General features: G+C 36.3%; 1 protein-coding gene across 1 annotated transcript; it reads right to left on the bottom strand.

Moving 5' to 3' along the window:
- Nucleotides 1–1596: 1596 nt before the first annotated feature.
- LOC114651680 (serine protease HTRA2, mitochondrial-like) lies at nt 1597–27398 on the bottom strand. Its single transcript, XM_028801545.2, has 8 exons — nt 26696–27398; nt 20871–21075; nt 14271–14465; nt 12148–12180; nt 11509–11617; nt 10379–10448; nt 4187–4282; nt 1597–2695 (listed from the first exon to the last, which is right to left on the bottom strand). Exons 1-8 carry the CDS (start codon nt 27139–27141, stop codon nt 2530–2532), a joined length of 1320 nt encoding a protein of 439 aa, XP_028657378.1. The 5' UTR covers nt 27142–27398; the 3' UTR covers nt 1597–2529.

Below are 27398 nucleotides of genomic sequence, written 5' to 3'. Positions count from 1 at the left end.
GTTCTCAGCTCAACACCCTAAACACTGGGCCTCACAACTTTCTCAACAGCTTTGATTTTCTTATGAGAGAAAACAATGAACACATGATATAGGCAGTTAGTCCACTTTTAAAGTTTCTTTGCAAAGACCAACTTAAATCAACAAACAAATGAATCAGGCTTATATATAAATGTCTATGTGTGGAAGTGTGTGAGTCTATCCGGTCCGGAAGTGAGAGGTGGAGTTCACCTCTGAGGAAAGAGAAAACTAAACATCTATGTGTGGAAGTACGTGCGTGTCTGTCTGTCCAACCCGCAACTGGGAGGCTACTACAGCATGAAGCTCAGAGAGACGGCAAGGCAGCCCCAAGTTAACGAGTCAGAAGAAGAAAGCGATTCTATTGCCAAAGTAAAACCACCGAGAAAAGAGAGAAAATCTGACGCAAGCGAGATGAGCACATCAGCCAAACGGTATTCCTTTTACTTTTCTTCCTGCCGCTAATGCACAAACGATGCAAGCATGTCGGCAAAACGAATCCTCCTAGGAGAGAGATGTCCAGAGTAGTTCCTTTCAATTACCTGACATCTCTACATTTCAGTTTTTTTTTTTCCTCTGACGATTTCAATAGCCTGCGGTGGGTTGGCACCCTGCCCGGGTTTGGTTCCTGCCTTGTGCCCTGTGTTGGCTGGGATTGGCTCCAGCAGACCCCCGTGACCCTGTGTTCGGATTCAGCGGGTTGGAAAATGGATGGATGGATGGATTTCAATAGCTTCTAGGACCCCGGCCTTTTTACAGCACAGGCTTACACAGCTAGTATGTTAGATTTATGTACACCTGCAATGGGCCGGCAGCCTGTTCCTGCTGAGCTCCCTGTGACCATGAAATGGATTAAAAGGTTTGAGAATCTTAAGTTACTAATGTACACTTCTTACACTGATCAGTCATTCATTCCTAAAACTGCACTGAGCAGGACTACTGACCACCGGACTAAGAAGAAATGTTGTCACAAATGTCCTTTAGTTCCATCTGCAGCAGAAGTGACACCCCAAATGAACTCAAACACTACAACTCGCAAGTGTGTAACTTCTTATTTCCTCCCGCTGTGTTTAGTATTACACATAAGAAACAACAGCCTCAAGAATGAAAAATGTAAACAGAAAGCGGATGTGTTGCTATTTCACAGCATATTCTTATTGGTTATTTTGGGACCTTGCACAATGAAGTTTATTATCCTAAAACCAAACATTTAGCATGATCTAAACAAGGTTATTGCTGCATTATAACTATAAAATTTAGTTTCAATGTTTTTAAAACTTACTAATTAACTACGTCAGAATAAAGCAAACATGACAAACTGCTATTATCTTTACTAGCATATTTAAATTAAAATTGAAATAAAAGCATATCCCTAAACAATTGATTTATTTAGATGGTAATGGCATCGCATGATTTCACCTTGACTTAAAGATTCAGTATCTTAATTGACATTAAGTGCATTTATAACAAACTGCAAGTAAGGCAGTAGTAGTAGTAGTAGTAATATTGTACAGAACACAGAAAAAATTTGTACTTGTATCTCAAATCAACATGCAAAACATCGCCACTCCCCAGCCTACAAACCTTTTCCAAGAAGCAGTTTAATAAAAAGTGGTGAGGCTCAAATAACTGAATATCAACAATAAAAACTACAACAAGTATATACATGACTTACAGTTTGATGTTTCTCACAAAAGTATGTCCTCAATGTTTAAAAGTGTAAACAATGTCAGTGTCCATAGGATTTCAGACAAGATAAGCTAAATATAAATCAATACATTTTAAGAAAATCACGACCATATACTGTAATAATTACAATACTATAAAAATGCTGCATAGCTAACAAAAAAGGAAAAGCTTCTTGAGATTAAAAATAATTCAAAGGAAGATTTATGATCACTCAGTGATTTTTTTTTTTAAAAAAGATTCTTTTCATTTTCTTTGGGTTCATCTATTTTTCAAAATGGCTTCATCAGATTATAGGGTTCCAAGGGGATGAAGCCAATCCTGAATACAGTACACTGTATTTTGTTATTTAATACCTTTGATTAACCAAGTGATAGTGCAACAGAGCATGCTTATGACATATGTATCACAATTTACTGTTTTTTTTTTTTTATATAATGTATCTCAGGTTTGTATAATAGAGTTCACAAACCTCACAGGTAAAATGAAAACTCAAGAGGGCTCTCTATGGACAGAAATGTCCACCTTTAAATAGCACGATGTACTGTACGGATTTGCTTTTACAGTTTATGGAAAGCAGAGTCCTCTAGTGGAGACAAAAATATCTACACGCTAGGTTTGCTTTTAATTATACAAAAATGTATTAAGCCAGTGGATTCAGTTAACATTTTTGTTTTATAAACCCAGTTGTGATGGTGTAGCCCATATAGAACATTTTAAAAATAAAGAAAAGGTTTTGTTGTTTTTTTTTTTTTCCTTTTAAGGTCTTTCCTAAGAGGAGTGTTCTTTCCGAAAATATGCTACTCTCAAAATGATCCACTGCCCCATCTATTCTGTGAACTCTGGTGTCATGTGAAGCATAAGTACGTCATGGCCACGCTTCACCACCATATTAAGGCTGTCAGATGTGCGGACGGCACTGTAGAGTTCTTCAGCAGTCTTCACAAGTTTTCCATTTATCTCCTGAACAATGTCACCAGGTTTCATCCCTGCTCTGGTTAACAAACAAACAAAAAAAAAGTCAAAAATACACAGTGTAATGTATATTTTTTTTGCAGTATTAGACTACAATTAAGGCTGCTTAAAATATGCTTGGGCCTACATGCTCAGCATTGCTGGCTAAAACATTGATGGTGTTTTTACATTTCCCTGTTTATTTGTATTTGTTTTTCCCTGCACTTGTCTACTTTCAGTTAAAGTACATTAGTGTGGCACTGGAATAACGTCATATTTGTTTGTTTCCTGGGCTGTTGAACGAATGTTTCATTTTATGCAAGTCTGCATGTTACATAAATAGGCAATGATGTCCTAATATTGTCTCCTAATTGTGATTGAGATGCCACACATAACACCTAAGTAGTTTCTATTTGGATCTGTTTACCAAAATGACATACTGTATACTAATATAGCATCAGGTAATTTAAGATTAAGTTTTTACACAGTTCTCCGAGTGGGGTCCATACTAGTTTTGCAGGCATGCTTTTCTGATGGAATTCTGATACATTGCTCTGTTACGTGAAATGTTTTTCCTTGATAGATTGAGTGCATGATGGTAATCTAGAATCACCCAGATCATTGCCAAGAGATACCTACTTGTATGGTCAGAATACAGAAGTGGGTAGATTTGCGGCAAATAACTTAATGTAAGTAAATGTAAGATATTAGATGTACAAGGTAAACAGGTTACATTTTAATACACAATGGGAAATCTGAAACTTCAAAAGGACAACTTGTGTGAAGGTGGTCATAGTGGACTCATCACCACCTACATCCAGAAGTGTTCAAGAGGGCTAATAGAATGTTAGTTTATATAACACAATGGGTGAAGTATAAGTCAAGGAAAATAATGCTAATGCTATATGACTTACTAGTGAGGCATCACCTGGAGTACTGTGTACAATTTGTGTCCATATTGCAAAAAAAAGACATAGCAGCACTAGAGAAAGTACAGAGAAGGGCAACTAGGCTGATTCCAGAACTGCAAGGATTTAATCAAAGTGGCTACTCATCACATGAACGGATAGTTTAAAAATGTCTAATTCCTGCCTTGCAGATAGTGGAACCAATAATATAAAATTATGAAAGCAATGAAGCATATCAGTATCTTCATAGTGGTAAAATAGGTAAAATCAGCTCAAGTTACAGAGACCATCCTAGTTTGTAGTGTGTTTGTTTTAACATAACAGCTTAGGTAGGACTTTTTAATTTTAAGAGCCAAGTCTTTGCTGTAACACTGAGAAAACCAAAGTGTACTCAGTTAGTGGACTTGTTATGCATACAGAGTACTCCCTTTATGATAGGACTCTTGGCAGTACTGCTAATAACTGCAGTCCACAATCAGCTGGAAGGCATTTTATTATACATGTACTATTAAAATGCATGTTCTCTCACAGATGATACGCTGCAAATTACTGCACTGTTGCAGAGATACCTACACCTATATATACATAGTCTGTGTTGTTTTTGTTAGTCTATATATTCCTACCTGTGAGCAGGAGATCCAATGATGACCCTGTGAATTAATACACCATGCATAACATCAGAGAAACTGGGGTCCCGAACCTTCAGCTGCTCAATAATGCTGAAAGACAGGTGAAAAGACAGATCATTTACATAGAAAACAGAGTAGGAAAAAATAATTAAAATATAATTGAATTGTAAACTGTACTGTTGTTGTAAAGCCTGAGACAATTTAATTTACTCTTATTTTAGAAACACATTTGTCTAGGCAGACACACCTAGTACTTCACAGAAGACTGCATGACAATATGGAGATACAACGCTAATTACATGTATTAATTATTAGGGAATAAGGGATGTGCTCTATTTTTAAAATTAGCTTTTTTTTGTGATCAATATTTTTTAGTTTTATATTCCTAAATTAAAAATGTCAAAAAAGTTTCAAATAATAAAAGATATAAAATGCAATAATATCCCAATCCTCCAACATCCATCCATATATATCTATATATATACATATCTATATATCTATCTATATCTATATCTATATCTATCTATATCTATCTATATCTATATATATCTATATCTATCTATCTATATCTATATCTATAATGTGCAAAAGTTTTATAGGCAGGTGTGAAAAAATGCTGTAAACAAAGAATGCTTTCAAAAATGGAAGTGTTAATCATTTATTTTCATCAATCAACAAAATGCAGCGAATGAACAAAAGAGAAATCTAAATCAAATCAATATTTGGTGTGACCACCCTTTGCCTACAAAAGAGCTTCAATTCTTCTAGGTACACTTGCACACAGTTTTTGAAGGAACTCGTCTGGTAGGTTGTTCCAAACATCTTGGAGAACTAATCACAGATCTTCTGTGGATGTAGGCTTCCTCACATCCTTCTGTCTCTTCATGTAATCCCAGACACACTCGATGATGTTGAGATCAGGGCTCTGTGGGGGCCACACCATCACTTCCAGGACTTCTTGTTCTTCTTTATGCTCAGGATAGTTCTTAATGACTTTGGCTGTATGTTTGGGGTCGTTGTCCTGCTGCAGAAGAAATTTGGGGCCAATCATACGCCTCCCTGATGTTACTGCATGATGGATATGTATCTGCCTGTATTTCTCACCATTGAGAACACCATTAATCCTGACCAAATCTCCAACTCCATTTGCAGAACTACAGCCCCAAACGTTCATGGAACCTCAACCATGCTTCACTGTTGCCTGCAGACACTCATTATTGTACTGCTCTCCAGCCCTTCGACGAAAAATACTGCCTCCTGCTACAGCCAAATATTTCAAATTTTTACTCATCAGTCCAGAGCACCTGCTGCCATTTTTCTACACCCCAGTTCCTATGTTTTCGTGCATACTTGAGTCGCTTGCCCTTGTTTCCACGTTGGAGGTATGGCTTTTTGGCTGCAACTCTTCCAAGAAGACCACTTCTGGCCAGACTTCTCCGGACAGTAGATGGGTGTACCTGGGTCCCACTGGTTTCTGCCAGTTCTGAGCTGATGGCACTGCTGGACATCTTCTAATTTCGAATGGTAGTAAGCTTGATGTGTCTCATCTGCTACACTAAGTTTCCTTGGCCGACCACTGCGTCGACCACTGACAACTACGATCCTCAACGTTGCCCGTTTCTTTGTGCTTCTTCAAAGGAACTTGAACAGCACATTTTGAAACTCCAGTCTGCTTTGAAATCTTTGTCTGGGAGAGACCTTGCTGATGCAGTATAACTACCTTGTGTCTTGTTGTTGTGCTCAATCTTGCCATGACATGAAACTGTCTTCCACAACCTCACCTTGGTAGCCTCCTACACAGCTGTTTCTGTTTCAGTTAATGACTGTGTTTCAACCTACATGTGACACTGATGATCATTAGTACCTGTTTGGTATAATTGGTTGATCAAACACCTGACTATAATCCTACAAAATCCCTGACTTTGTGCAAGTGCACCTATAAGAATTGATGCTGGTTTGAAGGCAAAAGGTAGTGACACCAAATATTGATTTGATTTAGATTTTTCTTGTGTTTGCTCACATTATTTATATTTCTGACAGCATTCTTCGTTTACAGCATTTTTTCCACAGTACTGTATATATATATATATATATATATATATATATATATATATATATATACATATATACATATATACATATATATATATACATATATATATACATACATATATATATACACATATATACATACATACATATATACATACATATACACATATATACACACATATATACACATATATATACACATATATATACACATATACACACACACATATATACACATATATACATATATACACATATATACATATATATACACATATATACATATATATACACAGACACACAATCCTACCCGATGCTTATGAAAAATCACAAATGAAATTAAATAAAAACTAAGATATATTGGATTTTAGGCCTTCAGTTGCTGCATTGCAAATACTAAGTGATTTAGAAGAATTACTCACTCTAGAAACACTAGTTAGATATTTCTAACTGAATTATATATATTTAAAAAAAAAAAAAAAACACAACTTAGGGAATTTCCACCTTGAACTAAAGAACCTAATAAGAACACTCTCTTTTGATAAACATTAAAAGAGAAAGAATCACCATCAGCATGGAAAACAACTGAAGGGAAAGGGGAATTCCGAAGTTTAATAAATAGGAAAGCAAAAGTGGAACTGCAACAACTAAAACATTTGGGCACTTCCAAACACAGGAGGAAAGTACCAAGGGTGCCAAGTGAACAAGAATGAAATGAAGCTTCACATACCAGCCTCATTTTTTGTTGCCTTTTAGGAGTAAGAACATGTGACAAAACTGTACCAACAAATGAGTGCAGTAGCAATTGCACTCTTATTCAAGGCATCGCCTCACCTTTTCTGTTAGGTATACACAGCTCATGTCTCACAGAATGCAGAAAAAAAACTGTCTTCCCATTGGCAAAAGGAAATGGCTTTTTCTAATTCAGACAGTCAAAGTCAAAGTGAACTTTATTGTCATCTCAACCATATACAAGTATACAGATAGACGAAATTGCGAAGCTCAGGGTCCACAGTGTAACAACATGATGTGCAAATAATAAATTAAAAATAGAATTTAAATTAAAATTTAAAATTAAAACACAAACAAGACAAGACAAAGAAGTAGCAGCAACATTGACGTGTAGTTAGCAATATGAACATAGATAGATAGACAGACAGATAGATGCAATGTATGGTATTTTCAATCTAGATACAGAAATATAGCCAATAGATATGTAATATAATAAATAAAAAAATAGATATAGATAATACAGAAATGATCAGTGTATGATAATAGTTGTTTAAGACATGTGTAAACAATGACAGGTCAGAATGTTTCACAGCAGAAGGATATCAAGAGTGTCAAAATCCTTAAAGGTTAGTATGAGATTTTCAGTTCTTTTCTACATGTACACTCGTCTTTACAGGACGTTGGCTTGCATGTATAAAAGTTCTGTTTCTAGAGGTGGTTGAGGCCGTGTGGAAGATCCCAGGGGGGCAGCCTGGTGTTAAGGAGTCTAACAGCTTTGGGGTAAAAACTCTCCTGCAGCCTGGCAGATCTGGCTTTGATGCTGCAGTTTCTTCTCTTGGATGGCAGAAGTGTGAAAAGTTCATGTGAGGGGTGTAAGGGGTCCTGCACAATGCAAACACTGCATGTGTAAAATATGTCCTGTAGTGAAAGGAGAGGCACCCTAATAATGTTCTCTGCTGTCTTCACTATCCTTTGCAGACGCTTGCGGTCAGATATGTTGCAGTTGCCATACCATACAGTGATGCAGCTGGTCAGAACACTCTCAATGGTGCCTCTGCAGAACATGGTGAGGATGGAAGGGGGAAGACTTGCTCGCTTCAGCCGCCTCAGGAAGTGTAGTCTCTGCTGGGCTTTCTTGATTAGTGATGAGGTGTTGTGTGTCCATGTAAGTTCCTCAGTTATGTGTACACCGAGGAACTTGGTACTCCTAACAGTCTCCACATCTAAACCATTGATGCGGAGTAGGATGTGGGCAGGATGTGATTTTCTGAAGTCCACGATTATCTCTTTTGTCTTGTCGACATTGAGAGATAGACTGTTGTCTTCACACCATGCAGACAGCCGTTCCACCTCATCTCTGTATGCTGTTCCATTGTGGGGAAAGAGTGGGAACGTAATTGAGTGGGCAAAACAGGTTTAGCTGCACATTAAAATGTTACTAGCTTACGTTTTATGTCTTGTCATGACAAGCCCACTGCTTCCAAGTCAAGGCATTTTCACCACAGGCAACAGTTAATAGTGTCATAAAGACAAGGCCTGCTTTTACACTTTTTGGGACAAACTAAAAACTGCACAGTACACAGTTACCCATTTGTTTATATGGTTTTGTGTTTTCACCATATTTGCGTGTAGCGTTTCTGCTTGCATTTAGCTTAGTCACATTTTTTAATTTTTATTATCAATTTTTAAATAACTTTCCAGTAAATAATTTAGTAGGAAAAAATGACTATTCATTTGTGACTTGCAATTCAACAGAGGGGATTTTATCTTATCTTAAAAGTTAAAACATTATTCAGCACATATGTCACCCACTTTTGTTGGTGTGTCATGGTATTGATTATATAAAATGTGCTGAGAATTAGTTTTCAAACTTATCATGCTCCTGTCACACAAAAACTACTGATCTTGTCATTGTAAATATGTTTTTTAAAGTAGGCAATATCAAATAATAGTGTAGCTGCAGCTTTGATAACTAAATTAAGCCAACAGTGAATTATTTTAGTTGCTTTGCAAGCTGCATGCAGTGGTAGGTTGCATACAGTAGAGACATTCTTGATTTTGTATGCTTATGTGTATTATTTAATCTTACTTCCATGTAATTGGGGTCAAAAATTCATATCAAGTTAAGTTCAGATTTAAATTCTACAATATTCAAATCATCACAAAATTTGATTTTAGCATGGCAGAATCCACTGTTTCTCAAGAGGCAACCATATCCCCAGACTTAGAGGTGCTGATCTTCGTCTCTGCCATTTCACAATCAACAGCCAATGGTTTGAGTGCATGTCGAAGGTCACAGTCAGATTAGAGGAAGATGCTACCACTAGCCTCCCGAACTGATCACCCTCATATATCCTCAGTTGTACTTTGGTATCTTGTCCAAGAAAACTACAAACAGGAAAAGTGACAAGACAGAGCCTTGGTGGAGTACAACACTAACAGCAGATTAATAAGATTTAACCCAAAGTATCCAGAGATAGTTCTCACCGCATTCATATAAAGAATGAACAGCATACATGAGCAGACATGTTACCCCATATTTCTGCAGAACTTTCCACAACATATGCTGAGGGACATGGTCATAGGCCCTTACCAGATCTACAAAACACATATAGACTGGGTTATCATACTCCCCAGTACCCTCCAGAAACTGTGCTGGGAAGAAGAATTGGTCTACGGTTCCATGACCAGGACAGAATCCACACTGTTCCTAGTGTATCTGGGGCTCTACCCTCAAGCACCCTGTCATAGGGCTTAGCTAGGAGTGTGAGGAGTGAGATCACCACTGGTCAAAATTCTTAAAAACAGAGAAACACCAAACTACTCCAAAAGGTACTCTACCGACTTTTCATATGACATAAAACATGCATTTACAAAACTACCCATACAATGTCCAGTGCTTTCAACATCTCCAGTCAGATTTCAACCACTGCAGCAGTATTATCAGCATAAAGTCCTCTGACCATCATAGTGACTTCAGTAACAGTGATGAAAATCATTGTTATAACAAATAAGGAAGTCTGTTTTGATGTCCATGACATTTCACCACTTCAACCCTCATCGGAAAACACAAATCTACTATATGTAGTGAACATAAAGTAATTATGAAGCCTGGAAAAACTACTTTTTAACCAAAGAAGCATTCACACTTGTTGCAACAATAGCTGGAGGAGTCAGCTGCAAAAGAAATAAAAAATATGCAGTAGATTCCAACCTAAATATTTACGTATTCTGCACTGGTCTGTCAATTGTGGTGAAACAAGGCCTAAGATGCGAATATGGAAGGAAAATGTAAATGCCACACAAACCTGTGGCCAGCAAGACAAAAAAACAAATAAAACTTTAGCTCACTATTCACTGTTACTAATGAAAAAAAAAAACAATTTCTCAAAAGAATTTTACCTCGGAGTCAATGTCAGCATCATTACACCAATATAGCGTCTCTTTGGCTCTTGACCACCAAACCATGACTCTGTAGAGGAGTTAAAAAAAAAAAAAAAAAACAGAATATACTTTTAAAATTTGGAGCTTAGAGTTAAAATGGTGAAGTGATTAAATAAATTATTAATATAGTTATTACAATAGTAATATACTGATTAATAATATAGTAGGCTTGGTAAGTCAGCTTTGATAGGAAAATCTAGAAACAAAATAGCGCCACTATAATAACGTTTACTAAACCTGCGGAAAAACTCTCATTTTAGGAGACTGGACATTTGTATTAAAGAAATACGGTAACATCAAGTGAATTACCTTTACCATGCAATCTGCATATGACTCTACCTTGAAAATAACCATAATTTTCCAAAAAACATCAAAACAAATTTGTGATTTAACTGACAACAGATTGCATGTGTACAGACTAATTTAAGTCACAGCTTCTCATCAGTTATACTCCCTGAGCCTACAAGGCTGAAAGGCATACTTACAACACCGGGGATTACAACCAGTGAACCAATCAGACACCACTGCAAGCAAAACCAAACGACGAAAGGCTTGATGCCAGAACTTTCAAAACGGGTTTTGCTAAATTTTAGTGGGAATGTAACAAGCATATACTTAAATCATATGGAGATAATTGTGATTTTTTATGTTAGGTTTTAAGATTTTATTTAACATCATCATCCATTAGAATAACTACCTGCTTTTCCAGATGTTATTTAAGTTATTGAAGACATTACTTCCTTGTGACCAAAATAGTGTGTTTGACACTGAAGTAGTTGCATCCTTTCAGCATTAAGATTCATTTGATTTGGTGTTCACTCTACTCATGTTTAACGGTCATTATTAACAAAAGGAGTAACTATTGTCAGCAAACGCAAAATGGAAAAGCTGACTTAATAAGAAAATGACGAAACTGAAGTCAGAATGTAATATTACTGCAAACATACAAATATATCAAATTTTCTTATGAATGTAAATCTCAGACTATTGCATAGGCCAGAACTATATGAAAATGCTCATACTTAAAATTTACTGAAGCCCACTTAAGACAATTTCCACCGAGTCTCAAGAAATTCAGAATTGCTTACTCTTTTTCTCTTCCGCTCTGTTGAGGAACTGCCTGAGGTAGTCTGAAGGAATTGCAAAGGAGATTCCTGCTGTCACTTTCATTGTATTAATACCAATAACTTCACCATCCTGAAATCACAAAAGATTCTGATGAGAAGAAATAAAGATTTACCATCTTTTATATTTGTTTTCAATTACCTAATCACAGAATAAAAAAGTCTTCAAAACTACATCATTTATAACAGTGTTTACAGTAATTCCTCAGTATGGGTGAGTAAAACATGTGGTTATTGCCCCGTGATGCAAGTATTTGTTACATGTTGGTAGATGTGAGAAATCGACACTCTGTAATAACTGTGTGGTACAGATACAAGGCTCTTCATGATCAAGACTTTAAAACGTGTTTTACAAGTAATATGCTGCATGATCAAAATACACTGTCAAACTAAAAACTGTCCTTTAGTTTTATTTAGCACTTAAATGTAACTGCATTAATCAGTGACTGTGACAGATAAATAATTATTGTAGTAAAATTAAACATTCAAATATGATTATGAGCTAAATTCAAACAGCACAATATTTTTCACTAGCAAACACTCAAACTTCCTTATTAACTTAATCTCTAAATTCACATAGACAGCTATAAATAAATAGCTTACCAAATTTATAAGTGGTCCTCCAGAGTTTCCAAACTGTTGGGGGGAAAAAACACAGTTGTTTTACCTTCCAGTAAAATCAAAGACTGAAGGGAAATTAAGTTCCAACAAGTAAGAAAATACAATATGGCATAACATTCAGCTGTGTTTGGGGACATAGCTAACTACTTTAAAAGTTATAGCATTTTTATTTAGGTATATCAAAGAAACAACTATCACATTTTATTTAGCAAATATACTTTTAACATTGAATTATATTTAAAAATAATAACAATAATAGAATGTAATTTTATGTATTAGATGAGTACATATATGGAAACACATTTTAAATATAATTTTTCAATATCAAGCAGTACAAAAGACTTTTGCTGGCTAAGAAAACTTTCACAAACAAGATTACAACTCAAGTGATATTATTACATCAACTGATATACTGTTAGAGGTTTCTTGTGGAGGGATAGAAAACTAATTCATATTTCTGAAATATAATATTTTTTTGAAAGTACCCCCCAATGGAGGGGTAAAATCTATGTTGAAAAATCGCCATTGCTTTTCATAAGGAGTTTTTTAAATGTCAAAAATATGTACAGCATGCCTCTATTCAAAGTATCTTAAAGAAAATTGAACTTTCTCGAAAAATTTTCATGATGATTAGATGTGCTGTATTTTTGCAAATCAGCCCAAATTGTTTCATCTGAACAGACAGAGACAGACAATAACAATGCCAGTGTTTTTCGCACTGTGTGTGAACATATGTAAAACCATTATTACATGACGGAATCCATACATTTTAAAACCTACATGTGTAAATCAGAGCCATGGGGGTACCGATTATTTAATTTTGCTTATTTTATACTTAAGATGCATCACATAGCTAATGTTATTTTTAATATAAATGATTAGGCCAAAATACCTATGATTTTGTAAATAACATAAGAATATGTACAAAGATTTCTATATGAAATCAGAAGAAAATCAAAGAAGCAACAGCTAATTTCAGTGGTATGAAAGGGAAGTACTTTTGTATCCACAAAGGGCTTATCTTTGTTACATTCTATTGGGACAATAAAGAAGGTTCATTAAGTTGTATTGTACAAAGTATACAAACATTCTAAACTACTACAGCCAAAGACTGATAACTCGCTCTGAAATCTATCTTGTTGAACATAAAGAACATCATTTTGGTAGGCCTGAAATGATTTGCTAAGTTGGTCCATGGGTAAATCATAAAGTAAAGGCAATTTGAAAATTATGCAGCAACTATAATGGATAAATATTTACGCAATAAAAAACACATTCATTATGGCTAGTCGGTAGTTCAAATACATGCAGTGCAGCACTCTGCCGTTAGTCTACTGAAGCCAACGTCAAATGAACATGGACACTCCAATGTGCGAGTGCCCCATTGTTGAACAAAATGCTGTAGTGAGATTTCTTTAGGCAGAGTGAGTGAAACCTGCTAAAACTCACCGAGGGATGTCGGCTTGTGCAGATCAGTAAGCTTTTTGGGTACCCAACTTGCACAAACTTTACAGTACTCCAAGTCATTGTGCACTGTAGCAAGTGCAGATACATAGCTGATATCCCAATGTGCAGCAAAAGCAGACAATGTAATCTGTAGGTCTTCTCTGATGAAGCCACTGGCCATGTCAATGTGGGCTTGTGTGCACACCGTTGATGGTCGACCAGATTGAGCTTCGTCAGTTACACTTGTTCTCTCTGCTTTATATCTTTCTGCCCATTTATAAACTTATCGTCAAGTCGTGCTTTTTCACTTACGTACTGAGTCAACATACCTTGGCAGATTTCACTCCCTTTGCCCAAACAAGTCTCACTATGGCACATTGTTCCAACAATGGGGCAATCTCACAGATGAGTGTCCATGTCACCTGGGTTTCAACTACACTAATGGCAGAGAACTGCACAGTGTGTGTTCGAACTACCTATAAGCTATCGTGACAGTGTTCCAGTTACCGTATAATTTTCAAATTGCCTTTATTTTTTAATTTACGTTAGTTAATTGTTACATATGATTTGGAATTTTTATAGTAGCTATATCAGTTTTGGTATTTTATATTACTGTACTGTATATAGTGTGTATCACCTGTAGTAACTTAAATTCTTACATCAATGGCTGCATCTGTTTGAATGTAGTCCATATTAGAGTTGGAAAGGCCAAGTTCTCGACCTTCCCTTTGCACAGAGCTGATAATTCCTGAAGTGATGGTATTACGCAATGCAAATGGACTTCCCATTGCTACAACAAACTCCCCTTGGCGCAAGCTTGATGAAACCCCAAGAGGAAGTGTAGGGAGTGGATGCTGAAAAAGACAGAAGAATACAAAAAACTATGAGAAAAAAAAGATGCAAGACTAGAATACTGAAATAATCATTCAATAAAGACATTTTTTTATGGTAACTTAATGAAGCCAAAGAAAAATGTATACATATTAAATAATATTAGATTAGACTAGATCCTATGGGGAAATTTAAATGCATACAAGCAACAGAAACGCAGACAATGCATCTAAATGATAAACAAAAAACAAACATAAATAAATTAATAAAAACTTAATGACTACATCTGGTGTAATCATTGAATTGCCAGATAACAGTGGGCAGAAAAGACTCCCAGAAGGGCATCTTAGCACACCATAGTGGAATGAGCCTGTGGCTAAAAGTAGAATATCTTTTCTACAACAGCTTCCAGTGTGTTCTGGGTTTGTCCTGTGATGGAGCGGGCTTTTCTGATAAGTTTGTTCAGGCATTGTTCTTCTTTTGTGCTCGGGTTGCTTCCCCAGGAGACTGCAGCATAGAACACCACACTGGCTACTATGGACTGATAGAACATTTACATCAGCTTGCTGCATACTTCAAATGACCCGAGTCTCCATGTTCTTGTCCTCCACAACTTTTCTGTACTCCGACTCATCCCCATTATTAATGCAGCCTATGATGGCCGAGTCATCTGAAAATTTCTGTAGATGGCAAGCAAGGTATTATGCTGGCAATCTCTTGTGTAGAGAAGTAAACAGAAAAGGAGACAGGACAGTTCCCTAAGGCGCTCCAGTATTACACTCCACCATTTCAGACACATGTTCCTCAGCCTCACAAACTGCTCTCTGTTGGTCAGGTAGTTCATGATCTAGGAGACTGTGGGAACAACAAGATTCAAAGCTTAGAGCTTTTTCACCCATCAATGAGGCAGAATGGCGTTACAAGCATTGGAAAAGTTAAAGAACATTATCATGACTGTGATACCAGCTTTGCCCAAGTTGGAGTAGGGTTTGTGGACCATGTAGAGGAGAGTATCCTCCTCACCTATATGTGCCTGAAAGGCAAACTGCAGGGGATCCAGATGTTCTGAAACCAGAGGTTGGAATTAGGACCAGCCCCTCAAAGATCTTCATGATGTATGAAGTAAGAGCAGCTGGTGAACCTTCTGCAAATTCAGGGAAAAGGAGAACAGGTTCCCCGCAGCACATGTTTTCAGCACACTGTGGCCAATTCTACCTGGCCTTGAAGCCTTGGACTGGGCTGGGCTGGACTGACAAGGATCAATCAAACCTGTTGAAGAACTGGTTCATTAGCTCTGTTCTTGTTCCTTTCCTCTGTATTTTTAACAGCCTGCTTGTAGCCAGTGATAATCCTCATCCCGTTCCACTTTTTCTTGATGTTGTTTTGTGGTAAACTTGTGCTAAAGTTTCTCTATAGTGGGTTTTCCCTACACAGAGCAGCTTCTTCAGCTCTGATTGCACCTGCTTGGTTTCATCCTCATCTCCAGACCTGAAGGCTCTCTTTTTCACATTAGTAGGGTTTTCAGTTCTTTTGTGATCAATGGTTTGTTGTTTGGAAAACAGCTCAATGTCTTTGTGTGGACCGTGTTATTCACACACACCTTGATGTAGTCTGTGATATAGTAGCTGAATTCCTCAATGTCCTGACCATGTGACTCACAAAGCATATCTCAGTCAATGTTTTCAAAGGCAGCCTTTAGAGCCTCTTCAGCCTCAGTTGTCCATACCCACACGGTCCTGGTGGTTGCTGGCAACCTCTGGACAATGTGTTTATATGCAGGTAGGAGCTGTACCAAATTATGGTCCCATTGGCCTAAAGGTGGCAAAGCAACAGAATTATATAGCTTTTTAACACTGGCACATAAGTCCAGGGTCCTGCTTTTTGTTGTTGTGAAGTCGACAAACAGGCAAAAATTGGTGAGAGTAACTGGTAACTGAAAGGTAATAGTTTGGGTCAGAACAAAACAGAGAACATAAAGAAGATAATCAAACTTGTCATGAAATCTCTCTCCACAAAGGCCTGAAACAAGGACTTGGACTCTATGAGGCAGCTTTGATAATTACTATACCATGCTGCCATTCTTCATATGTTTCATGCTTTTTAATAATACTAAAAACAACTATACTGGAATAAATGTGCATAGCAGATAAAATATACTATAAAGAGGAGAGATTGTGAACTCTTTGGAATATCCACATTTATGTATAAATATGGTCTGATCTTCATTATTCTAACATAGATGAACAAACACAATCTGTTTTAACTCATAATACACATTATTGTATTGTTCTTGTACATATTGAATACATCTTTTAAACATTCACAGTGCAGATTTGAAAAAGTATGTGAATCTCTAGGTTAATGACTTCAACAAAAGCTAACTAGAGGCTGGAGCTGGCAAACCTGCAGTCCAATCATTGCATGGTTTAAGACTACTTTGACCTATTTATAAAAATAAAAAAAAAAAAGACATTTTAAATTTGCTGTTCTACTGCTGTGAAGTATGCCTCACAAAAAAAAGAGATCTCAGAAGATCTACAATCAAGAGTTCCTGATTTGCATACAGCTGGAAAGGGTTACAAAGTAATTTCAAAGAGTTTTGATATTCATCCGTCCACAGTTAGAGAAACCGAATAAAAGGAGAGGATTTAGTATTTTGGCAACACCCCCTAGAAGTGAACACACAGCCGCCTCGAAAGGCGTAATGTAACAGGATAAGAAAGAACTTTACAGTAATGGCTAAAGGCTAGAAGAAAACACTGGAATAAGTTAACATCTCTGTTCATGAGTCTATCATATTCAAAACATTCAACAGGCACAGTGGGCATGTCAGGACACTAAGGAGGAAGCCAGCTGATTAGACAATGTACACATGGTATAACATTTGTGTGCATTCGGTGACTAAGTTAACCAAAATAAAAGTTGGAGTATTTCACTTTCTTTTTTAATTGACTTCATAGAATAGTCAGTTATTACATTTTTGTTTGTTACATAGTTTTGGAACATTGAGGCATATTCAAAAGAAAGTGATAAAATGCAATTACATGTGTAAGTAGACTACATTAAATATGTGCTTTTTAACAGCACTTTTGCAATTAAGTTAAAATAAATACACTTAAATATACTTCTGGTGGCTCAATAGCTTTCATACAGAGCAGACTGCAATTCAAGTGATATTAAACTGGCTTCGACTGATGTGTGATAGTGGTCGAGGGTCCGTTGTGAGAGAATTAATTTAGGGTAATGTAGCATTCATCTTAAAGAAATAGGATAAAAAGTTAATAGATGTCAGAAACCTGTTCAGGCGTATCAAGAAACCAGTTAAAGGTCAAGTGAACAACAAAGACGTAATACCCAAAATGCACTGAAAGATGATTACTAAGAACTTAGCAGATATCCTGTAAAACAACCAGAATGGTCAGTTGTTACATACACAGAAATTTCAAAGGTGGTGACTCAACTGTTGGTATAAGAAGAACCAGAACATAATATAATAGATTGATTACATGCAAGTCATTTGGGTGTAAACGAACAAACCAACCAGAGTAAAATGTATGCACTGATTGACACTGTATGCAAATTCAGTAGTTTATAAAATGAACCTCTATCCTTTCTTCTCTTACCATTCTCATTATGCTGTAATAGACTGCTGTTAAGAATGCTCCCTGTTCAAACATTTGTTGATTAGTAAAAAATGACACAATGAACATCATTTCTGCTTGATTATGGGCTCAATAAGATTTACCGAGCTTTTCCTAGTAGAGGATAAGTTTCTTTCTTTAATTAATACGTATGCTTTTACCACACTGTGACTAAGTAATATTCACTGTACTTAAAAAAATATATATTTTTGAAAAGCTACCCAACAGAGTAGTATCCAATACTTAGCAAATGAAAAATATTTAATAATACAAAATGGCCAATACTAGAATAAAATCAGTATCAAAATTACCTTTTAAAAGGAGAACTGAAATAACTTTCCGGTATAACTAGCAATTAGTTAAAAAAAACACAGTAATCTTTTAATATTACATAAATAAGGAGGAACATTAAAAGGAACTAAATTTATTGTATAATGGGAATATGAATGGTACACAATGTGCAAAAAGAACAGGGACTTGCCGAGATTGTTTATGTATTATCTGGGAATGAAAGATCATGGTCTGAGCTCCACAAATCAGGGACTTAAGCAAGTGTCCATTTTTAAATGCATCCTATGCTCATATCAGTTAGGGCAGCTGCACCATTCCGGTATTACTAATTAGTTCAAACACCATTACGCAAGTTACCGTCAGTGTTGCTGCCTCACAGTAAGAAGACCAGAATTCGTAAGCCAGGTCCTCCATGTGTGGAGTTTGCATGTTGTCCCCATGTCTGTACGCGTTTCCTCCCACAGTCCAAACATGCAGGTTAGGTGGACTGGTAATAATAAATTGGCCCTAGTGTGGGTTTTGTGTGTATGTATGTTCGCCCTGCAGTGGACTGGCGCCCTGTCCAGTGTTTGTTCCTGCCTTGCACCCTTATGCTGGCTGTTCTAGGCTCTTGCACCTACCCTAAACGCTGTCCCCACTCCCCATGACCTTGTTCAGGACTAAGGACTAGGTTGATAACATTGATTCGTTTGAACAATAATCTGCAGATAATATGGTTAAATCAATTCAGTCTTATGTATTTCTTACATAATTGCTTGCCTCTTCCATTAATTGCCAAAGAAGTGACATTTTTTGTACTTGGTTGTATTAGTGAACTTACCTAAAGCAGCAGGAGAAGGGTCCTGAACTGTGAGCTGTTTGCGGGTGTGCTCTGCTCAGGATTTGACTCACTTGCATTGAATCAGAGCAGATGCCAGACAACTAAAAAGAGGAAACTATGCAAACTATACAAGTTTAAGCAACCACTCTCAGGGTAAAATTGCAAGAGTAAACTAATTTTGCCAATGCATTTCAATGAGAAATTTTGAAATTTTAAAACTTCATACAGCGTGATCTTTTCATGATATTTGAATGGAAATTGAACTGTCTTGAGTTGTTTAATGCGGACAGACAGAATTGAACTTTCACGATAGGTGTTTTGCGAATTAGATTTATAAAAAAAAAAAAAAAAAAAAAAAACATCTGACACTCCAAAGGGCTATTGGGAATATGTTTTGTGAACTGAGGAATGTAAGGTTGATTTGTTAAGGAAGAATATGCAGCAGAACAAACTGCGTAAGCAGTGTACTATATTTACACATGAAAACATTATCCCAAAAATGAAGTATGGTAGAGGGAGCATGCCGATTTAGGACTGCTTTGCAGCCTCCGGGCCTGGACAGCTTGCCATCATCAAAGGGAAAATGAATTCAAGTTTATCAAGGTGTCCTACTGGATTATTGTCAGGTTGGCTACTCGCTATCTAAAGGTTAGTAGAAGTAGGGTGATACAGTAGGACAAGGACCCTAAACATCAAAGTACTGTAAATCTACTAGCTATTGGCTTTAAAAAAAGGAAATCCACCTTTTGGAGTTGCACAGTCAGAGCCCAGGCCTTAACCCAATAGAGATCTGGCCTCAAGACATAAGACAAATGTTCACACCAAACTTCCTAAGAATATAGTTGAGGCGAAGCAGCTCTGTAAAGAAGAATGGTCCAAAATTCTTCCTGAAGAATTTACAGGTCTGATCCACAGTTCCCAGAAGTATTTGTTAGAGGTTATTATTGACAAAGGAGGTTCAACAAGTTATTAAATCCAAGGGTTTGAAGGATATGTTTAAAAGATTAGAGGAAAGAAAGATTACAATTGTTTGCATGTTATTAGCTTAAGCATATTACATCTTTTCTATACTTGTGACTTAGGTGAGATCAGATCACATTTTATAACCAATTAATGCAGAAAAATAGGTAATTCCAAAGGGTTCACACACTTCCTTTTGCCTTTAACTTCTTAACACAAATACAAAGAAATGGACTCTTCATCTGAAAACTAAAAAAGACAAGGTAAGGAACCATTTGAGAATTTATTCCTTTATACAATTACTAGCTATATTACTGATCTAAGATAGGTCTATATTAAGTAGATTTCAACCTTATTTAAATATTTGCAGTGCACCATCTACTTGAATGTATTTTGTAATGCATGAAGTAATAAATTACATTGCATTTGTCATTCCAACAGACAACACATCAGTAACATTAGCACTGCTTTTATATATCCCATACCAAATTACATATAACAAAGACATGGCAACCAGAAGCACACACTAATGCAAAGACAAATAGAGTCCTTTCATTAGGGTGCAAAAGTGTTCTGCCTACATTTGCCTTCATATCCTACATTTGTTTCCTGATGATACAATTACTGTGAAAAAACTGGCACTGACAAATACCTACACACAATATGCTCACTATCCTTTAAGAGAAAGTAACGTTAAGGTATCACTTGATAAATACCTTTGCATTAATTTTGATGGTAGCAATGTCTGCAACTTGGTCAACATCCAACACCATGGCATTATAAGTCTCCCCATTGGCCAGCTTTACTCGCACTCCTCGTTTATTAGCAACCACGTGAGCATTAGTTACTATTAAGCCATCTTTGTCGATGATAAATCCTGAACCATTTGAAATCGGAACTTCACGGCCAGAAAAAGGTTGCCTAGATGGAAAGAAATGGATTACTATACAGGAAAACTTATTAACTTCATGGATGTTGCCCTTAAATTTGATGTAAATAACAGTAATTGCTATATTAGATTAGATTGGATTAGATAAAATGTTAAATTTTAAAATGTATTACATAGTTTTCACAAGATTATCTACTGTAAAACTTCTCAAAGACACATTTTAACCTTGCATAGACTGAAACTTTGGGCATTTTTTGTATACTACAAATCACATTTACATTCTTTGCTTCCACTGGCTGACGATGAAGTAATAAATATTTTTAAAAAGTCAACATTTGTAAAGCAGCCAGTATATATCTATAGTGTCCAATAACCTGTTGTTTTCACTGACATTTTTAAAGCCTCACTGAGGTAATCTAAAATGCCTGCCTGTTTCAAAATTACAGCAATCATCTCTTTGCCAGCAAAAACAAAATGGTTTCAATGACTAAGGAAGAGGGGCACTCACTTCCATCATGATGAAATACCTTAAAAGACAAGTGCTGGGATACATTGAACCTTACATTTCAGATACTGTAGACCACCTCCAGTGTGCTTACTGAAACAACTGGTCCACGGAGGATGCCATACACTAAGTATTTTATCCCACCCTGGCAATGTAAACAGTTATGAAAGTAAAAGATGTGGCTATGTAATACTTGTAGTGATTTACATACTACATTCTGTTGCACCCGAGGTTAAAATCCATTCATTTCAGTATCTAAGTGAAAAACATACACAAGAAAAGGGCTTTGGAGACGTGTTGCAAGTTAACGTTATTCCCTTCACCACTGTGAAAACTGAGAACAAGCTAAAGTGTTGTAAGAATGCTCAACCTCCCAACCACCATTATACAAAATCCCATACAGACTAATCATCAGTTGTGACCAAAGCATCTTCTGAAAAGTGTTTAATACTTGTCAAAATTAAAACCCTAACTATTCAAAACTCAACCTACATCATTAAACAGAGTAAACCCTGGTTTGGCAACTCTTGGAGCACCTCTTGTTCTTTGACTACGGGTTCCTTATGATGACAAAAAGCCTAATGTCCCCTTCTGACTAATAGACTGACAAGAAATTCTAGACTATTCACAGACAAATTATGGAAAAAAGGCTTTCATGAATGGATTGATCTCGTTGGCCTGAGACTTAAAAACAATCTAACCTCACCAAAGTTAATTCAATTATGAAAAAAACTCAATGATATTTCACAAGTAAAATCCAGGGAGATTTTATAACCAAAAAGGAGTATTTTGGAAAATGTACAAAGCATAAGCAATATATTGATCCAATTATACATGTTTAAGGGGACCACCTAAGACCAACAGTCATTTGTTAACTTAATCCCATGCTGCAATTACCACATTTAAATAAAAAAAAAAAAGACAAAAGGTCATGGACTACAGGAAGTCAAAGCCAATAATACCAACATCTATACTGGAAGGGTTGCTGCAGAAAAGAGTGATCCATATTACTAACCGAGAATGGTAAACCGGATGGCATGGACGCAGGGACACGGCAATGGGACCATGAGACGTACTGCGCAGGCGCGTACAGCGCGCGTCTCATAAACTGCACGCGAAGTCTTATCCACCGCGCACAAAGGAGTCATGGCCCAAAAATGAAAGAGCTCAATTAACTTGTCATATAGATCTGTTTACAAAAATAGTCAAAATGTACTTTTGAATAAAAAAAAAAAAGAAAAAAAAAAAGAAGAGGATTTTGTGAAATCAGTAGCCAGCCTAAAAGCTGTAAAAATGTTTTTAAATGAACTAGGATTCACCAACAGCAAAATATTAGTTAACGATTATTAGGGGGCTCCACACCCTGCTTGTTTTGCTTGCCAACCCACCATTCGAAGGGGGACAGGGCACCCCTCCATTAGAGAAAGCAATTGTATTTAGGCATATAGAACACTATGCAGGGCGTGGGAGGAAGACGGTTTGGTCCTTAGATATAGTAGATAGAAAGTTGTAGTGAAATACCCGAGTAACTGATTTTCTATTTTAAATACCAATGAATAATAAAATGTAGTAAAGACGTAAAATGTAAATAAAAAAATGAAATATTAACGCCTCATCAAAAACAATATTATGAATTACTTTATCCTCTAACTTACATTCTATAAACGTTGCTTTTTTGTATTTCTGTTTGCTTATTGTTCGGGATATTTTTCTCTCTCATTTTTTGGACGATTCTCTTTGTTCTTGATTTTTATTAAATGCAGCTCTTTTTTGTTCACTTTCTTTTTTAATTGTTCATTATCAGCTCTTCCCACTGTTTCTCTATCGCAATCTAAATTCGATGTTCTTGAATAGACAATTTGATTTTGTTTTCAGGATCCTGAGTTGGTTTGTCGTGTGGTGGGTGTGGCAATGCGCTACTAACCTCTCTCTCGCCATTATAACCAACTGCACTGATGGGCAAGTTAGCAGCACTGAGAATGCCACCGGGTGGTACGGAGAGAGGATGTGAGCAGTAGCCGTAATCATTGGCTGAGCAGCGTGGAGGGGAGTGGTCAATGCTGAATAACGTGGACACAACGGAAGACTTTTTTTAGTATAATAGAGAGAAGAGACAATACACACCCAACATTGTTAAATGTTGAGGTGAGGGGGTTTCTCTCCTAGCAGAACTGAGCACATGTCTGTTAACAGCACACACCCACTATGGGATCAATTTGTAACCACTAACTAAAGTAACCAGCTTGTTTTTGGGTACTGGGATGTAAAACCAAAGGTAAATCCACACAAACTTCAAATGGACATCAAGCTGGTGTGGGATATGAAACCAGTACACTGGATCCATAAAGCAAGAGCACTTGCCACTGCAACACTATGCCTTACTTATACTTGATACAGTTTCTTGTTTTTTTTTTTTATAAGAATAAACCAGAATTAATGTACTAGTGGTTTGCTTACTGAGAATATTTCAGTACAAAACCCTGAAATTCTGTTTTGTATTTTGGTAAACAGACATTTTCAGAAAAAAACCCAAGTGGATGCATAGAATACAAACATTCAATACTGCATATCAAAGAGCAGATAAAATATATTCACACATTAGTCCAAAATCGTCTAGAATATGTGAAATCGACATTCTAAACAGACTGTGAAGGGGTGACGAGAAAACCAACATGAAGCAAAAGCAGAATGACTGAATATTGGAACTGAGGGCACTGGCTTGAAATATAAAAGCTGCAATACACTTACTTGGCTTTAAGTTATCTGAGAAAACTTTCAGAAAATAATGAAATTTACTTAGAAATGATTATAACAGCTACTCATACTATTCTACAAGTTAATTTTGTGTTTTTGCAGTTAAAAGGAAAGCAGATGATTTTTAAAAGATTAATTTACGATAAACATGTAATGTTAATCAAACTGACTGTTGATCAACTTATGCTTAAAAGTTCAAAATTATTTGTGATTTATTTCTTCTTCATTAGGCAATTAAATACCATACTCATAAGCTTCTGTATGTTGAAGAATATTAAAAACAATGCATGATTGTGTAATCGCAAGCCTGTGAAATATTATTAAAGAATTAACCTGTCAAACTCTGCAAAGAATGTAGTACAGTACACAAATTTTACAGCACCATTATCAGTTTTATTTATTCATATGATTTTTTTAAAAAATGTATTTGTTTAAAATAAAATTCAACCCTTAATGGAACATTACAATTCTTTGTGCATTTCCTAACATTTCAACTGAAAAATCAGTCTCGGCCTTTATTTCTTAGCCACATTGTCCACGACTAACTAGTAGTAACAACTATGCTGCTGTTGTAAAAAAAAACTCATTATTTAATATTATGAGATCAAAGTACAATTCTTAGTTGCATCTACTATTTCAGTCACTTGAACTTAACAACACAGCAGGTAATTAATTCCTCCATTAGGTTTTATCCGTTCACAGAGTTTCACAGGAAATATTTGGTTTCTTAGATTTCTTAAACTAGATAGCCATTGGTGAACTGCATGGTTCAAGAACTACTACATAGCCATATATAGTGCTGCTGTGTTTATTTCATTGTACAGGACTATTCAAAGGGTTTTGCAAAAAGTGGGAAATAGAGTACTGATAAAAATGCTGTAAAAGGGTGTAAAACAGTTGTACCATGTATCTAAATTTTAAAATTGTCTTGTGACTGCATTTACTGTAAAAATTCTGTATAAATTAATTTTTTTTGTAAAAATAATCTAGTATCTGTAAATATAAATAGTTTACTCAATATTAACCAAAGAAGCAATATTCAACACTTTCTTAATACTTCTTTAGCAGGGTAGCCACTCAAGGCAATTTACTTTGCATCAAAGCTTTCAAGACTTGAGCTAAATGAAAACTGTAAAGCACATGGAAACCTCTTATCTTTTATTAACCACTTAAAAATAAATTGCACAAAAAAGTTTAAATATAAACATTTCCATGAATGTACTGTGATATTGTTTATAATATATCCCCAAACCTCTACTTTTAAACAAAACTGGTTGTTAATGACAGGTTCATATATGTTCCACTAAATAATACACAAGGATTAAATATGTTAGTGACAAATGCTATTATAAATCCTATTTTTCCATCTCATGATGCACAACAAATAATGTTTTAAATCCACGTTTTGCATGGTATAATCTTGCAATCGATTTAGTGTTTGGTTTATAAAATGTCTTTATGCAGTGTTGTTGTTGTTAAAAACAACATATTAAACAAAGATCGCTTTGTTCACGGACTCTTCCAAATTAAATACTTTATGACTTTAAGCCCTCCGAATACCGGTCCCAAATTATTTAACAACTCTTTTCCTATCGAGTGGACAATACTACACTGAAAGTCGCGAAAAAACATTTATTGCAAAACAATAACATGTATTTCCAATATTTTGTATTAATTCCAGCACAACAGCTGCAACGTTTCTTAGTGGTAACGGAGCTGTTGTGCTGGAATTAATACAAAATATTGGAAATACATGTTATTGTCTTGCAATAAATGTTTTTTCGCGACTTTCAGTGTAGTATTGTCCACTCGATAGGAAAAGAGTTGTTAAATAATTTGGGACCGGTATTCGGAGGATTGCCAAAGCTTGTATCGTATATAAAGTGCTAACAGATATCAATTCACAGCCTAATAAAATTAATCCGAACAATTTACAGCAGTCAACCACCCATAGATATAAAGCGTCTTTTTCTATTTAAACGGCTCATCAGGAAGTGATAACTAAACTAGGATTTTACTACACGCACACCCATATACTTAGCATTATTCTCGCTTTCTAGTTACACTGTAATAAGAAGTGAAACAAAATGACACATTTTAATGGATGACTGACCAAATTACAATATGTAAACTTTCCAGGCAGCTCAGGCCCCCTTCAAGCAAGTTGTAGTTATACTGTACAGAATGTTACGATGCTTCCGCTATTAAGCTGAATGCTGTGAATGTCGTTGACATTCCTTTAAATCTCTTGTAAGGAAAATACTCTGTAAGCAGAATGCTCAAAGAAATAGGTTTAGTACTGCAACATCACTCTCCCCTGCCCTAAAGCATTAATATAAACCATAATATGGGTTAAACTATAAAATATATATTAAAGAGGGTCATTCACTTACCTCCCCACAATCTCGATATAAACGACAGCAGGTGCGGACCTCTCCACTACGTCAGCAATAAAATTATACTTGTATCTGGGGCTGTCCTGCTTGAATGGGGTAGCGCAGGCGGCTGAAGGCAGACCAAGAAAAGATCCATTCACGCCGACCAGTCCTCCTTTCTCTTGCCGGGAACGAATCACTGCCACGCCACAGACTCCGAGTCCAATAGCACAGGCTGTCCTAAAGAGACTGGCCGACCATCCACCGCTTGTCCTTTCACCACCGCTACCCCCAAAATTATCAGGTTCTGGTTCACCTGACGCTATCGCTCCTGAAACGGCCTTAAACCGAGATGAAAGCTGTGTCGTGCCACTAAGGCCCCGGAAAAGAATCTGTAAGTCCCGAGACTGACGGGCACACTGCTTCACTGCTGAAAGAAAGCCGCAAGTGCAACGTGATTCCATCGCCACCGGGCCACCACTCCGGCGCTAAAAGTGACAGAAGCTCGCGGTAAGACAAAAAGGAACAAGTTCCTGTTGATAATTGTGTCAAAATAAAAGATCCTATGGCAAAGTAAGAGTCCCAATAAAGAAAGTAGAACAATTATACAAACCTATACAGGAAAACAATTTTAAAAATAGCTAATTAAAGAGGTCACAACTCTGATACCAATATATTGGACAGCACAAACAGGTTTACACGTCCGTATTTTCGAAGCGGT

The sequence above is a fragment of the Erpetoichthys calabaricus genome, chromosome 5 (assembly GCF_900747795.2).
Source record: "Erpetoichthys calabaricus chromosome 5, fErpCal1.3, whole genome shotgun sequence".
Classification (NCBI taxonomy): domain Eukaryota; kingdom Metazoa; phylum Chordata; class Cladistia; order Polypteriformes; family Polypteridae; genus Erpetoichthys; species Erpetoichthys calabaricus.
The sequence above is the reverse complement of the archived record's forward strand: the minus strand, read 5'-3'. Positions and strand labels throughout refer to the sequence as shown.

Excerpts from the sequence above, each read along its gene's own strand:
- LOC114651680 (XM_028801545.2), bottom strand. The coding sequence starts at position 27,141 with ATGGAATCACGTTGCACTTGCGGCTTTCTTTCAGCAGTGAAGCAGTGT. Across the intron at positions 21,076-26,695 it reads TATATCGAGATTGTGGGGAG|GCAACCTTTTTCTGGCCGTG; the intron begins GTAAGTGAATGA and ends CTTTCCATCTAG. Across the intron at positions 4,283-10,378 it reads ATGCTGACATTGACTCCGAG|CATTATTGAGCAGCTGAAGG; the intron begins GTAAAATTCTTT and ends CCTGTCTTTCAG.